Source organism: Copadichromis virginalis, linkage group LG3 (assembly GCF_057382275.1).
Source record: "Copadichromis virginalis isolate Kocher_CV1m ecotype Utaka linkage group LG3, C_Virginalis_male_GT1.1, whole genome shotgun sequence".
Classification (NCBI taxonomy): domain Eukaryota; kingdom Metazoa; phylum Chordata; class Actinopteri; order Cichliformes; family Cichlidae; genus Copadichromis; species Copadichromis virginalis.
In genome coordinates this window covers 50677730-50691358 of record NC_140620.1, presented here as the reverse complement: position 1 = coordinate 50691358, position 13629 = coordinate 50677730, and the positions used below count along the sequence as shown (strand labels likewise).

Sequence of the window (13629 nt, the reverse complement as noted above, 5' to 3'; positions counted from 1 at the left end):
GCTCCCAGGATGTGGGGGTGCATTCCTGGAGTGCACACCAAGCCTTTTGCAGCCTGCTAGAGATCACACATCCTGTCACTACACAATTGATTATATGCCTCTAAGCATACATGGTTAAATATTTCCTAATACAAATAACTACATGCAGTATTCTACCATATGCGAACTTATATCACTAAAAGATTATACTGACTACTAAGTACAATTTTCCATTGACACTCGGTCTCAGGTTAAATGTGATAGAAACAGCTTACACTGACATCCATCTTGATAAAAGATAAGTATCGAGAGAAGCCATGTTTGCATTGATTTCCACTGTTTTGTCCTTGAGTCGCATGAGCAATAAAGGTTACCTGGTGGATTGCTTCTCGAGTTGGCTTTATTACACGTTCCTGCCAGCAAGTACCTGTCATTGTACACAATGTTAGTGACCATGCTGTTACGTTGCAGTCAAAGCAGCATTGTTTTGTGGAATTCTTATATAGCTTGAATCAGAATCAGAATCAGAATATTTTATTCATCCCGAAGGAAATTAGGGTTACAGCAGGCAGCACGCTAATGGCGCATGCGCACTTACAAAGGAACCTTCTGACCAACTTTACACAAACATCACATTGGGGAGACATGTCAGAAAGGTAGGCTGATAGGAAAAAAACAACAAAAAAACTCCACTCAGACTGAGCTCCTAGTGGGAGAACAGTTTGATAACAGAAAAAACACCTCAGCACAAAAAGCACATGACTATCAATACACCATAGAAACACAAGACAAGCAACAGGGGTGGGTAAAGGGTAAGAGAGAGCCGGTGTAGACAGCGCATCCGTTCCTGCAGCATGTCTGCGCTGGTCCAGTCGACTGCCATCTTCCCCGGTAGGGCACAAGCATGGAAGGCGTTTGGAAAGGGAGGGGGGGGGATCAGTGTGTGCATATCAGTGTGTGTGTGTGTGTGTGTGTGTGTGTGTGTCCAGAGTTCAGCTGAGACAGTGTCCTTCGCCCCACCAGGCTAAGTAAACAGTCTTCCAGCCAACCCAGGTGGCCTTGCATGGAATGGGGGGGACAGTCTGAATACAGTCGCTATCAGGGTGTTTTGTTCAGCTCCAGCCTTGAGGCCGCAGCTGGCGCCGAAAGGGTCTCCGCATGAAGTGATGATAGTTTTTACTTTAGTGCAAACAACTCATATGAATTTCAAAGCTGTTCTAACAGTCCAACACTGGTCTCTCAATCTCCCGTTGGAGAGCCGTGAGCTTTCTATGATGTTATCCAAACTTACGTTCCGTGATGTTGTCATTCTTTTTGCTCAAAGAGCAGGTTCTGAGAGCTCACGACCGCAGTGCACTTCCCCAAGATGTGATCGAATTTGCACTCAAAGGTGTTGTTCGAGCTAGCCCCTCCAGATGTAATCCAGTTTTTCACTCAGAGGTCTTGTTCTGAGTATTCACGGCAGCCGTGCGTTCTCCAAGATCTTCTCCGTGCTGCACTCAATGAGCCCATTTTTAGAAACTCACGCCTCGTCCCATCATTTCAATCCCAGCGGGCAGCCTTGTGGGGTTTGAACAGCCGGTTCTGCTTCCTTAATTCTTCGATAAGTCAGGGCCAAGCCAGCTCCGATCAGCAGCCCAGACTTCTCGTTGAGAAGGGGTGTCAATTGCATTCAGAGACCAGTTGATCAAATCCAAATCCATAATTCCTCTTTTAGGTTGTAGAGAACAGACTGTGAGAGAGTGTTCCAGGGAAAAGTAATACAAAAAAAACCACGAGACTAGACAAGGACATAAGAGGCTAAGCAGGGAAGCTAAGGGAGAGGAGGAGAGGAGAAAAAGTGCGACCGCCTTCGCTGAGAGCCAAAGACGAATGTGATGTATTAGCTTGCTGCATTATATAGATTAACAGCAATATTTTGCTGCATTAGAGTATGAGAGTGTCATCTTAAGGTCAGGCCTTCTTGTAAGGGCAGGCTTCTGTGTAGCTGCAGGAGAAAAATAGTCAGACAGAGAAAATAGCATTTAAAGGAAATGGTACAGAACAAACAGCACTAACGGCTGTCTAACACATCTAACACATCTGAATAAGTATAGACAAAGATATAACCCAGCGTAGATTGCAAAGCAGAACTAGACAGTGAAGCTTAAGGTGCATGGAGAGTTCATGTAAAGGTCACCCACACAGATAGTAAGTGAGGGCATGTGCAGGGAAATAGAAAATAAAGTTGAGACAGATAACCGTATAGGGAGGTGTTCTGATTGAAACTGTGCATGAATAATGGGGCAAACAACACAAAGTACTAACCACATAGGATAGGCAGATGCTGACTGAGGAAGTCTGAAAGCAGTATAAATGTAGCAGATCCAGGGACTGCCCTTCTGATCTGCAGATGGCTTTCGTGCTATGCACATCTCCCGCGTACACGGTGTATCAAGAATTGATGGAATAAGCGTTCTGTCTTGAGTCGTTTTTCTTGTACCAGGTCAGAATCAAAGGACCGGGGAGGGAATCCAGTTCCCAACAGTTGCTCCAGCTTGTGCGGCTGGAAATGAACCAAACAGCGACAACCACGCATCCAATCTTGATGATTCTCCCATCCCAGACCGTATTCTGGAAAAGATGAGATCCATCCCCGAAATTTTTGTTCTCGATGACATATCACATGGCCACACCACAGCTGTAGAACACCAAATCAAATTGAACAATGAAAAGCACTTCAAAGAGTGGCTAAGGCCCATACAACCAACTGACAGGGAGGCTGTAAAACAACATCTAAGAGAACTACTTGATGCAGGTATCGTTCAAGAGTCACAAAGTCTTTTTGCCTCATCAATTGTATTGGTAAGGAAGAAGAATGGCTCAAAAAGGCTATGCATAGATTACTGTAAATTAAATCTAAGAACTATGCGAGATGCATATGCCCTGCCGAATATTGAGGAGACATTTACAGCTGTCAGTGAAGCTAAATTGTTTTCGGTCATGGACCTTAAGTCCAGTTACTATCAGGTACAGGTAGCCAAGGATGACAAGCCTAAGACAGCCTTCGTGTGTCCCCCTTGGTCTTTATTTATATACAACAGTAGGTGCGTTCGTTTATTACATTGGAGTGTGTGTGTGTGTGTGTGTGTGTGTGCGTGTGTGTGTGTGTGTGTGTGTGTGTGTGTGTGTGTGTGTCAGGAGAGGCTCCTCTACCTGGTACGAAGTGAAACTGCTTGTTAAGCTCTTATCTAGCAGGCACTGCTCCTTCCCTGCTTGATAACGGGTCACAGTGAATTAAAACAACAGTCTGCTGTCCCTCTGAAAAATCTTCACTCCTTTGTCTGTGAGAAACAGTTTTGTAGGAGCGACCCCATCATAAAACCCCCACGGTGTGCTGCAAACTCTGTGTCTGTGTCTATGTGCACGAGCACATGAGTGAGTGTATGCGCGTACCTGTGTGTATGTGTGAGTGTGCGTGTGGATGTGCGTGCGTAACAGTTAAAGCACTATGTGCGTATATCTCTATGTACGTGCCTTCCCGAAGGTCATAAAAGTCCATCTCCCTTCCAAACCAAAGTTATTTTAGTTACAAACTTTGAGACTCCCACCCAGGCATGCCCTGAGGAATTCCCACGCAACATTAACCTCTCTTTGTCTCACTTTCACAGTTCAAACTGGGGGAGGGTCTCCTAGAAATCTACTCCTAAATTCCTGACATACTCAGGTCTTTATTACATCGAGGACAGTGTCAGTGTCTCTACAATAATTCTACATTCTAACACATTTCTAAACTCTAAAATAGGCTACGCATATCTTCAAAACTTATATTATTAAAAGATTATACTGACTACTAAGTACAATTTTCTATTGACAGAAACAAAACTGAAAGTCTGAGGAAGCTAACTGTTAATGGCTCTGCACGCAGACCACACTGCAGCACACCCAACCGCATGCCCACACACAACACACACACACGCGCAAAATGGGAGGTGTCACCACAAGCATGTATAAAAGAACTGTGTGATGAGCCGTATCTTTGTTTCTTCATTCATCAGCTTCATCACAGGTAAGTAACTCACTATAACATGGTTTATACAGACTTCCCATTTTCTTATAAAGAAATTAAACGTTTTAGATTGAGTTGTAATTTGAGTTTTTCAATCGTGATTCTTTGTAAATCTTTAAAGTTGCACTTTTTAAAATTTAAAATGATAACTCCACTGGATAATGAAGATGTTCATCTGTAGTTTGTAAACCTTCAATTCAACTCTTAACACTGTACGTCTTTGGCTTAGAGACAGAGTTTCTCAGAAGAGTGATGGCATCAGTGACTGTTTGCAGCACCACCAAAGGCTTGTTCCTCATGTTCACGCTGCTGTCTCTGGTTTCCCTTTCAAGTGCTTGGATAGACAAGGACCAGCTGGTAAATTGTTTTTTCTTAACCTTCAGTAATTTTGCGAGTCACCACAAACAAAGTTGCTGTTGTATTTTTTAGTGTAACCACTTGTATATGATTGATTTCAGACACAATTCAAAGAAAACTATCAGAACATGAAACAACATCTGGACAAACTGAAGGTCAGTGCATGTTCAGAGAACTGCAATAAGAAACTCATGGATATATATGACCAAATATAACGTTACAACATAGTAAACTGCCTTCCTGTAATATGAAACTGTTAAATTTCCATCAGGCTCAGCGTGAGGAAGAGGTGAACTTCAATTCCGAACTGTTGAGTGAATACTTGAAGCTTATGGATCCGTTTATCGAAGTGATGAAGAGATCTACGAAAGATTCACCTGATGGTTTTTATGAAGAAGTCACACTTATGGAGAGCTATAAGAATTTAGTGGCGGTGATTAAGGTTGAAATTGACAGGAAGAATAAGAACTTGGGTGAGAAAATGGAGGAAACTGAAAAGGAACTGGGAGAGCTGAACAAACGCATTAAATGCATTGAGGGACACCGAGATGAATTGTAACTTCCATGCCAGTCATTTCATTTTTCTTTAACAATCTGTTGTATCTCTGGTTAGTTTCCATAATATATATACATATATATATATATATATATATATATATATATATATATATATATATATATATGTATATATATATATATATATATATATATATATATATATATGTATATATATATATATATATATATATATATATATATATATTATAAACTGCAAACTGCCATACATTAAAGACATTTACCTACTACTACTATTGTTTCTTTTCCTCAGCAACATAATGATTAATTACCTCGTCACATTCTTGTGAAATGCAAGTATGCCCTCACCAGAAAGTTTCTGCTGTTTAATTGATGATGGTATTTATAATTGAATACTATAATAATAACTATTATTATTATTATTGTTAGTAGTAGTAGTAGTAGTATTGCGAATGTTTGACCTTTTGTTTGTTGAGACCAGTAGTAAAACATATGTTATTTTATGCCCGTAGTCAAGGTAGTTGAATTATGATAACAGCTGTAGGACATATATTATCCTCTAGTTTAGATGGTGTGCTGTGTATGTAGTTTAGTTCTCATTATACTCTTGGGTTAAAAGAACATAATCATTTTGTAGTTCATTAGATAAAGTGTGCATCACTCTGTATCCTTGATCGGCTGTGAATGTCTTACACTGTTTTCTTGACATGCTTTATTGTTGAATCATAAAAAGAAGGTTGTGAGCAGGAGACTCTGTGTCTAGGGCAGAAGAGATAAACCACATTCCACACCCCCACCTTCCTTAGAGCAGAAAGACAGGGAGCCAAGGTCAGGAGCCAGTCTTGCTAAGAATTAGAAAAACGTGTGAAGATGTAGCTTTTATGACTAGGTGGGGGTCGTCAGAAGCGGCTGTGAAACTCGTCGCCATTTCGAGACATGCTGTGAACCCTCTGCAGGCATCTCTCCCGTCCGGACGTTCTAAATGCTCTTAAGTGTTGAATTGTATGAAAATAAATGATTGTTGATTGAGCATTTATACACCGAGTACTGTCCTTCCTTCAGCCCAAAGATTAAAAGAATTGGGAGAATTCAACATGTTTTGTTTTTTCATTTATTTGTATAGTGCTACAGCATTCGTATTTTTGCATTGAATTGGGTTAACCACATAACCACTGGCACAGACACCCTTGTTAAGAAAGCCTGATTACTGGTGCATGATGGTAACTGGAGAAACGCATTCAATGTTTGTCCATAATGTACTTTCATAAGCATCATGCTGCATCTTACACCTTTACTAGTTTCCTGTATTGACTCCTTCCTTACACCTCACTCTCAGTAGTCAGATCATGTTTTTTGGTCCCTTCGGTTGTTTATTATTAATGATCTTCAGGGTGATTCTTAGTAGTGATGGGATTTCTGGCTCTTTTTAGAGAGCCGGCTCTTTCGGCTCCCAACCGCCTCTTCAGGTTGTTTTGTTGCTTTAATTAATTTATTATTAACAATAATATAAAATTATGCACAAAAGGAATTACTAATGTAAAAAAAAAAGTGGTTTTATTTATATATGTTTATATATAAATATATGCGGTGGCCCCTAGAGACAAAACACGTACAAACTCCAAAGCACATTTCTAGCGTTAACTGAACTTCCAAAACAGAGCTACTAGATCACTTAAATTACACAATTGAAAGCATATGTGTATTGTTTGTGTATTTACACACAAGCACGCATATATGTTCAAATAATTTAAAAAAAAAAAGTTCATTTACCTGTTACTACCACACACCAAATCCGGTTGTTGGTACTTCTTGGCTTGTGTAGCCACTAGGTAACAAAAGCTCAACACTGCGCCCAGCATCCTGGAGCACTTCTGTTGTCTTTTGTACATGTTTTGAAGTTTGTACGTGCTGCTTTGTCACTTCAAAGACCCGGCTCTCAGAGCCGTTTTGTTCGTTTGGGCATTCGTTTATATACAGTTCTCTTGAAGTCCCACCATCCATCCATCCATTTTGCTCCGCTTATTCGGGGCCGGGTCGCAGGGGCAGCAGCCCAAGCGGAGAAGCCTAGACCTCCCTGTCCCCAGCCACCTCCTCCAGCTTATCGGGGGAACTCCAAGGCGTTCCCAGGCCAGCCAAGAGACTCTCCAGCGTGTCCCGGTGGGACATGCCCGGAAAACTTCGCCCAGGAGGCATCCTTGTCAGATACCCGAACCACCTCAACTGGCTCCTTTCGATGTGGAGGAGCAGCAGTAGCTCTACTCTGAGCCCCTCCAGAATGGCCGAACTTCTCACCCTAACTCTAAGGGAGAGGCCAGCCACCCTTGGAGGAAGCTCATTTCCGCCGCTTGTATCCGCGATCTCGTTCTTTCGGTCACTACCCACAGCTCGTGGCCATAGGTGAGGGTAGGGACGTAGATCGACCGGTAAATTGAGAACTTCGCTTTTACACTCAGCTCCCTCTTCACCACGACGGACCGGTGCAGCATCCGCATCACTGCGGCTGCAGCACCAATCCGTCTGTCGATCTCCGGCTCCCTTCTCCCATCACTCGCGAACAAGACCCCGAGATACTTGAACTCCTCCACTTGGGGATGAGTTTAAAATCATATGCACAAATTTAGCAAACAAAGTTATTTGCATCCATTTACCTTTTACCCTTTTTTAAATAACCATTTCAAACTATTTACAGAACAATCAGCTGTTCTACATTCAATAAGATGCCTCACAAATTATTTGTGCCACTTCAAAAAAATAATTTCTGTCCAGTATAAAGGAGAACATCACAGCCTGATGCCTGCAGGTCTGACAGCAGCAGGTGTATCACTCCTGTTTTCTACCTGGAGACAGCAGTCACCTCATTGTTCTGACACACAACACAAAACTATCCACAACACATTAACTACACAAGACCAACTACACACTACAAACATGCTAAACCTCACAAATCTCTCACACCTCAAAACTCACTCTCTCTTTTTCTGCTGTATTTCTTTCTCTCGCCGTCACTTCCAAAACTTGCCCCTTTTCCTAAACAACCAGATATCATGTTGCCATATCATTTTTTGATTGGTTGACATGGTGCATTTTTCCACCAAAACGAACGGACTATTTTTTTTGTTTTTTGGTCATAAGCAGAGTGCTTGCTAGCGCTGTCCTTAGACAGTAAACATGACGAAACTATTAAGGAAAAAACACCGTATCTATTGTTTATCATGACTCTGGTTTTACGTGGCCTATCAACACAATTTAAAAACTGGTATCTATCACCTTGTTGCTTTGTCATCTTAAAGTGATCGTGTGATTGGCTTACCACGACTACTTTATTCTTCCTCAGTCAAACAGCAGCGGTGACAGGGGCAAGGGCTCTGGCAAATCCAGAGAGGGGAAGACAGGAAAAAACATTCTCTCCTCTTCGGTCACACACTGCTCGCTGCCAGCCAATCTCCAATCACTCACAATAAGAATCTTCTCAGGAAACACAGTGACAGATCCAGGAAATCTATGTAGAGGATACACATTAGCACAAAGGCACAGAACCAGCAAGAGCTATCAACTATATTTTGAGTCACACGACGATCCAGCGATGAGTAGCTGCCATCCTCTGGTTTAAACGTTGACAGCGATAATGAGGCACAGGTGTTTCCTCTTCACAGGTGCGTGGGCCGAGGACGTGAACCTGCAACGAGTTCCACCCAGGGGAGAGAGAGAGAAACAAAAACACTACTGATCAGCTGCCTGCTGATTCACCAGGGCGTGACTGAAGAAATCTGCGAAAATTTTACCTGATGGTTTTCCTTGAATTGACACATTTATGGAAAACATTGACAATTACGTGACGGAAAGTAAGGCTAATATTGTCAGGGAGAATGAGGAGTAGAGGGCTGCGTCTTTATTTACACTTTCACTAGTTCCCTGTAGTGACTCCTTCCAGACACTTCACTCTCAGTAGTCAGATCATCAGCAGAGTATGCACAGCCCAGGCTCTCTTTCCTGAGCAGATAGGCTTCATGTCAAGTAACAACTATATGTTGGTGCTGAATCAAATCAGTCAGTTGGGCAGTACTTTTAGCTTGACAATGCTGTCATGGTCCTGGATTGCTGACCCAGTGTTTTGTGTTTTTTGGTCCTGTCAGTTTTTTATTATTAAAGATCATCAGGATGATTCTTAGGTTCTTTATTATTAAGTTTTTCAACTGTGTCTCTATAGTCACCTTTTTATGTAATATATTGTCTCAGTCACCCATTGCACTTTGTCGAGTTGTCTCTTGTTGTCTATGATCTTGTTCTCATGTGTCTTGGATTCTTTGGATTTCTGAGCTCTATTTCTGTACTGTTTGTACAGCATTTTGAAACCTTGGGGCGACCGTGGCTCAGGGGTCCTTGGGCAAGACACTTCACCCAAGGACACATTCAGTCTCAGGGCAGACTGACTGAAGCTTGCCTCCACCAGTGTGTGAATGTGAGAGTGAATGATAGTGGAATTATACAGCGCTTTGGGTGCCTTGAAAAGTGCTATATAAATAAATGCAACCCATTACCTTAGCATGTGAGCAAAAAAAACCAAACATTACTGTATGAATGATGAATTATTGGAAGTCAAAGCTCTACAGCAGACATGTGGGAAATTGATGAACTTTACAGCTCATCACTGTATAGTTAAAGAACTGAAAAATGAAAGGATGCATTTGCAACGGTGTAATATAATCCATGTATTTCATGTACCAAGGTACCCACACTCAGTCATAGACACAAACAGGACCACATACGCACTACGGTGAAGACAGTTACACAGACATGAGGCACAGAAGCTGCTTTGTGCATTCAAAAGAAGGACACGTCACTATTTGTTACATGTCCCCACATCCATGCTTTTAGCAGACAGTACGGCAACAGGATAATAACTTTTTAAATGTTTTATTACAAAACAACGTGACAAAACAATACACTTTATGTTAAAATCCACACTCACAACATGAGGTGATGGTGTCTTTGAGTCTATAAGGTCCATTCCTAGAGACTGAAATGAATTTCATATCCTTTGAACGACTTCTGTCTCAGTGATGGTGAATCTGAGCAGTGACAGAAAGCAGCATTCAGTTTCTCGCGTCTTCGCTGCAACTACACTTTTCCACAGTGACACAAGTCTGACGGACCTTGAACCTATCAGCCTCTGCACATCTTCGGCAGAGCAGAGAGGGACAGCCCCGTCACAGTCACTGCAGTCCATGTGAAGGCTCCTCAGTGAATTTATGGTTCTAAATCTCTGTCAGTGACGTTTCTCTGTTTGAGGCCCAGGTCTGACCGGGCAGTCTATGGCTCAGCAGTCCTTTGGTGCCTTTGAACCCATCGAGTTTTGAGATTCAAGTGGTGTGTGTGAGAAAGAGAAGCACAGACAGCAAGAGAAAGAGAGACAGGCGGTGAGAGAGAAGTGCACTTTTCCTTTCCAGGAGAAGCAAATGAGAGCAAACAACAACAGGGGTTAAGGAGAAAGACAATATGGCTTTTCCATGTCTACAGATGTAGACGTTTCATCTTTGATTCTTTGTAATATTAGAATTATGTAATCGCTCAGTTTCAAGTCCATTATCACCTGTTCACACTGCTCATATTTACATTTATATGTACATCGGCAACAGCTCTCATCCTGAGTTACTCATTATAAGAAGTCTATACCAACACTGTCATATGATTTCTGTCCTGCAGCTCTCTCTGTGCATAACAGGTCTCTCTCACATGCTTGGACATAAAGTTATATTTCTCATAAATCTCTGAAGTCTCTCTCACGTCACAGCTCGTATTCAAAGGCATTTGGCAGTAGCCACTTTGCACTGATTCCAGTAGTTTTCAGGTTTTTTGGAGGATGCAAAATGGTATCGAACATTTTCATATCGAACTTTCTTCACACCTAGCCAGCGGTGCTGGTGATTTAAACATGGTAAAGCTGGAGATCTCCTCTTCTAGTCTTTTCATTCCTTCCCCCAACCCATCCCTCAGACCCTCCTCCACCTCTTCCCCCTCCCCTGACTCTCTCTCTCCCCCCTCAGACCTCACTCTCTCCCGCTCCCCCGTCCTTCTGTCCAGCATATCTGGTGATGGAAATTCAGGGCCAAGCCTCCTCCCGCTGCCGCTCGTGTTGCAGTTGGCGTACAGAGAATTCCCATGGCCGTTGCTGGAGTTGCTGCTTATCAGAGTGTCGCTGTAACTGTGCCCACCGTTTCCATGGTTGCTAAGGAGCGTGGTTGTTGTGGTCGAAGTCGCCGTCCCGTTTCGTTTTTCCGCCATCCGGAATCCATCCGAGAAAAGGCTGGAGCTGCTGGGAGATTGAGGAGTGGCCGAGGAACCCAGCAAGTCCCGCCCCTTTCCCGATGACAACGAATTATCTGGCAGGTTGCGGGCAATCCCACACCGCCGTTTCACAAAGAAGATAAGGACGGCGACAAAACTTAAAACTAGTAAGATGGCAAATATGTACAAGGCCAGGATATGACGACCTTCGGATGTTGATACTTTTTCGACACTGGGAGCTTCTAGTGTCAGATAATAGGCTGCTCTGCGGCAAGGGGTGGGGTCTCTGACTGCCGGGCCCCCCTCCTAGATGAGAGAAATAGCACAGACAAAAAAAAGTCCTTATTTTCAAAAAAAAAAAAAGCAAAAACAACAAAAAATGACAAAAGGAAAGCAAACACAGGCCTGCCTCGTAGCTTCATACCTGGCACGTGCAGACATAGTTTCCCAGATTGTCGTCAGTGACAACCACCTCCAGGTCAGAGTTGTGCTGCCTGGTGTGTCTGTGGGGAGGATACTCCCAGCTACAGGGCTGAGGGGACAGCTGGACGCACGACAACAAGAGGCGCAGGCCCCGGAACACTTGCAGCACTTGGGGCGACGGATTGCAGCGACCTAGAGCGGAGGGCGAGAACGGAGACGGCGAATAGCTGATTAACAACAGCAGAGGCATTTTCACTCACAATCACACTGGACAGCGACGATCACGTTATCTTAAATGAAAGTATAAACTTACCTTCTGCTACATTACACTTTTTTAAGGCAGCGTCTACCACATCACCGGGACCGGGCCTGCACACAAGGGCAAAATTGTAACATATTATATGTTATAAACGCTTCTTACATATAGCTCAATTTTCTGTATTACATTTCCATTTTTTTTTCCTTAGGAAAACATTGGTACACGAAAGTATTGCTGGAATAAAAATGGGTCACTGTGGTATTTTATAACCTTATACAGCTGCTGCCTGCCTTTCATTTCCATTTTTCTGGAAAATTTCCAATTCATTGTGATATTCCTGTAGTACTCACTCTTCTGTTGTTTGCTTGCAGGCTTCCTCCTTTGTGCTCCACACACAGCCCAGTCCTCTGGCTCTGGCGCACACCTCACAGCTGCGATACAGAGCGCAGCCTTCAGCTTGGACACGAGCCAGAGACAGAGGGCTGCCCACCAGAGCGTGGCCCTGGAAACACGGAGAACAGTTGCAGAATCGCTGAGAAATGGAACGAAGCACGGCTGTGCTTATAGTATGTGTATGTACACGCACGTGCGCTCTACCTTGTGCAGTAATATATTGTTAACAGGTTCCTGTGATGTGAACAGAGGAGTCTCCTGCAGTAAGGTGACATTCTGGCCCACTACTGCCACCTGGTGGAGCTCCCCACGGTCTGCAACACATTTTTTTATTTATTTTTATTTATTTAATTATTTCACATTCGTGTCACAACTTCTAATACAACTTGTGAATGTTTAGGTTTTTATCAATTTTGCATTGACTTCAGTATTTAATTTCTAAGGACCATTATCTTTATCTGTATCTTAGTTCAGCTTTAGGGAGCTGCCTACATTAACTACAATTTTAAACGCACTACAATTTCTATATCCTCCTGTCGTCTCTATTGTCTGATCTCTCACCTGTTCCTAGATACAGCACTGCTGCCCTCCGCTCCTCGCTGCCGTCCTTCAGATTTACAGCCAGTTTGGTGTAACTGATTCCCTTTCGAACCAGCAGGGATGCTGCAGTCACACTGTTCTCCATCAGAGGGTGGTCTCTCACAAATGTCAGCACCTTGTCAGGAAGTTTTAGCGAGGACTCAAAGCCCTCAGCCTTTAATGCACTGTTTAAACACTATTATAAAGAAAGGAAAGGGTGTGTCTTAGTAATTTATGGTAGTAAAGTCAAATAAAATGCATGCATGGTACATTTAAAGTTTGAACTTCCAGAGGGCTTCACAATATTTCATACGTGCCTCCTTTAAAATGTGAAGATATCATGTTTTTAGAAATAACTAAGGTATAAATTTAACCTGGAATTTATTTTCATCTATTATTTTTTAATATATACAGCTGAGAACTCTTGCAAAACCAAATGTTATAAAGTCTATACATCCGCCTCATCAGAGTTCACATTATAAATGCACTGGATGAAGATTTGTGGAACTAAAATCTGAACAGAGGATTGAAAATCAGCCTGTACTTGAATAGATGGCTAAAATTAAGATAAACAGATGGCTGTACTTTTGAACATGTGTGCCACCCTGTTAAATATAACTGTTAAAATAAATATATGTACACCAAACATATTCACTAACTTCTCACAGATTAAAGAAACTGTGTTTTTACTCTGACCTTTTGGGAAAAGGTCAGAGTAAAAGAGTATCTTTGGATCATATCCAGAAGGACACGTTGCTAATAAAAGAGA

General features: G+C 42.5%; 2 protein-coding genes across 3 annotated transcripts in view; one reads left to right on the top strand and one right to left on the bottom strand.

Annotated features, from left to right (window-relative positions):
• Positions 1 to 3949: 3949 nt before the first annotated feature.
• LOC146715138 (uncharacterized) lies at positions 3950 to 5957 on the top strand. Its single transcript, XM_085451569.1, has 4 exons — positions 3950 to 4027; positions 4257 to 4384; positions 4486 to 4539; positions 4656 to 5957. Exons 1-4 carry the CDS (start codon positions 3985 to 3987, stop codon positions 4941 to 4943), a joined length of 513 nt encoding a protein of 170 aa, XP_085307695.1. The 5' UTR covers positions 3950 to 3984; the 3' UTR covers positions 4944 to 5957.
• A 4572-nt stretch (positions 5958 to 10529) lies between these two features.
• sema4f (sema domain, immunoglobulin domain (Ig), transmembrane domain (TM) and short cytoplasmic domain, (semaphorin) 4F) overlaps positions 10530 to 13629 on the bottom strand; it is a 59125-nt gene continuing 56025 nt past the window's right edge. For both annotated transcript variants that reach the window (XM_085451566.1, XM_085451568.1), the window contains 6 exons: positions 12843 to 13056; positions 12486 to 12595; positions 12239 to 12390; positions 11943 to 11998; positions 11631 to 11821; positions 10530 to 11512 (listed from right to left, as the gene is read on the bottom strand). In XM_085451566.1, the coding sequence (XP_085307692.1) occupies positions 10805 to 11512; positions 11631 to 11821; positions 11943 to 11998; positions 12239 to 12390; positions 12486 to 12595; positions 12843 to 13056 (1431 nt within the window). In that variant the 3' untranslated portion in view covers positions 10530 to 10804. The remainder of the gene's footprint in view (positions 11513 to 11630; positions 11822 to 11942; positions 11999 to 12238; positions 12391 to 12485; positions 12596 to 12842; positions 13057 to 13629) is intronic.

What these genes read in the sequence shown, in the direction of transcription:
- LOC146715138 (XM_085451569.1), top strand. Translation starts at nt 3,985, where the DNA reads ATGAGCCGTATCTTTGTTTCTTCATTCATCAGCTTCATCACAG. An exon ending in ATTCATCAGCTTCATCACAG is followed by an intron (nt 4,028 to 4,256) that starts GTAAGTAACTCA and finishes TCTTTGGCTTAG; the next exon opens with AGACAGAGTTTCTCAGAAGA. An exon ending in GGATAGACAAGGACCAGCTG is followed by an intron (nt 4,385 to 4,485) that starts GTAAATTGTTTT and finishes GATTGATTTCAG; the next exon opens with ACACAATTCAAAGAAAACTA.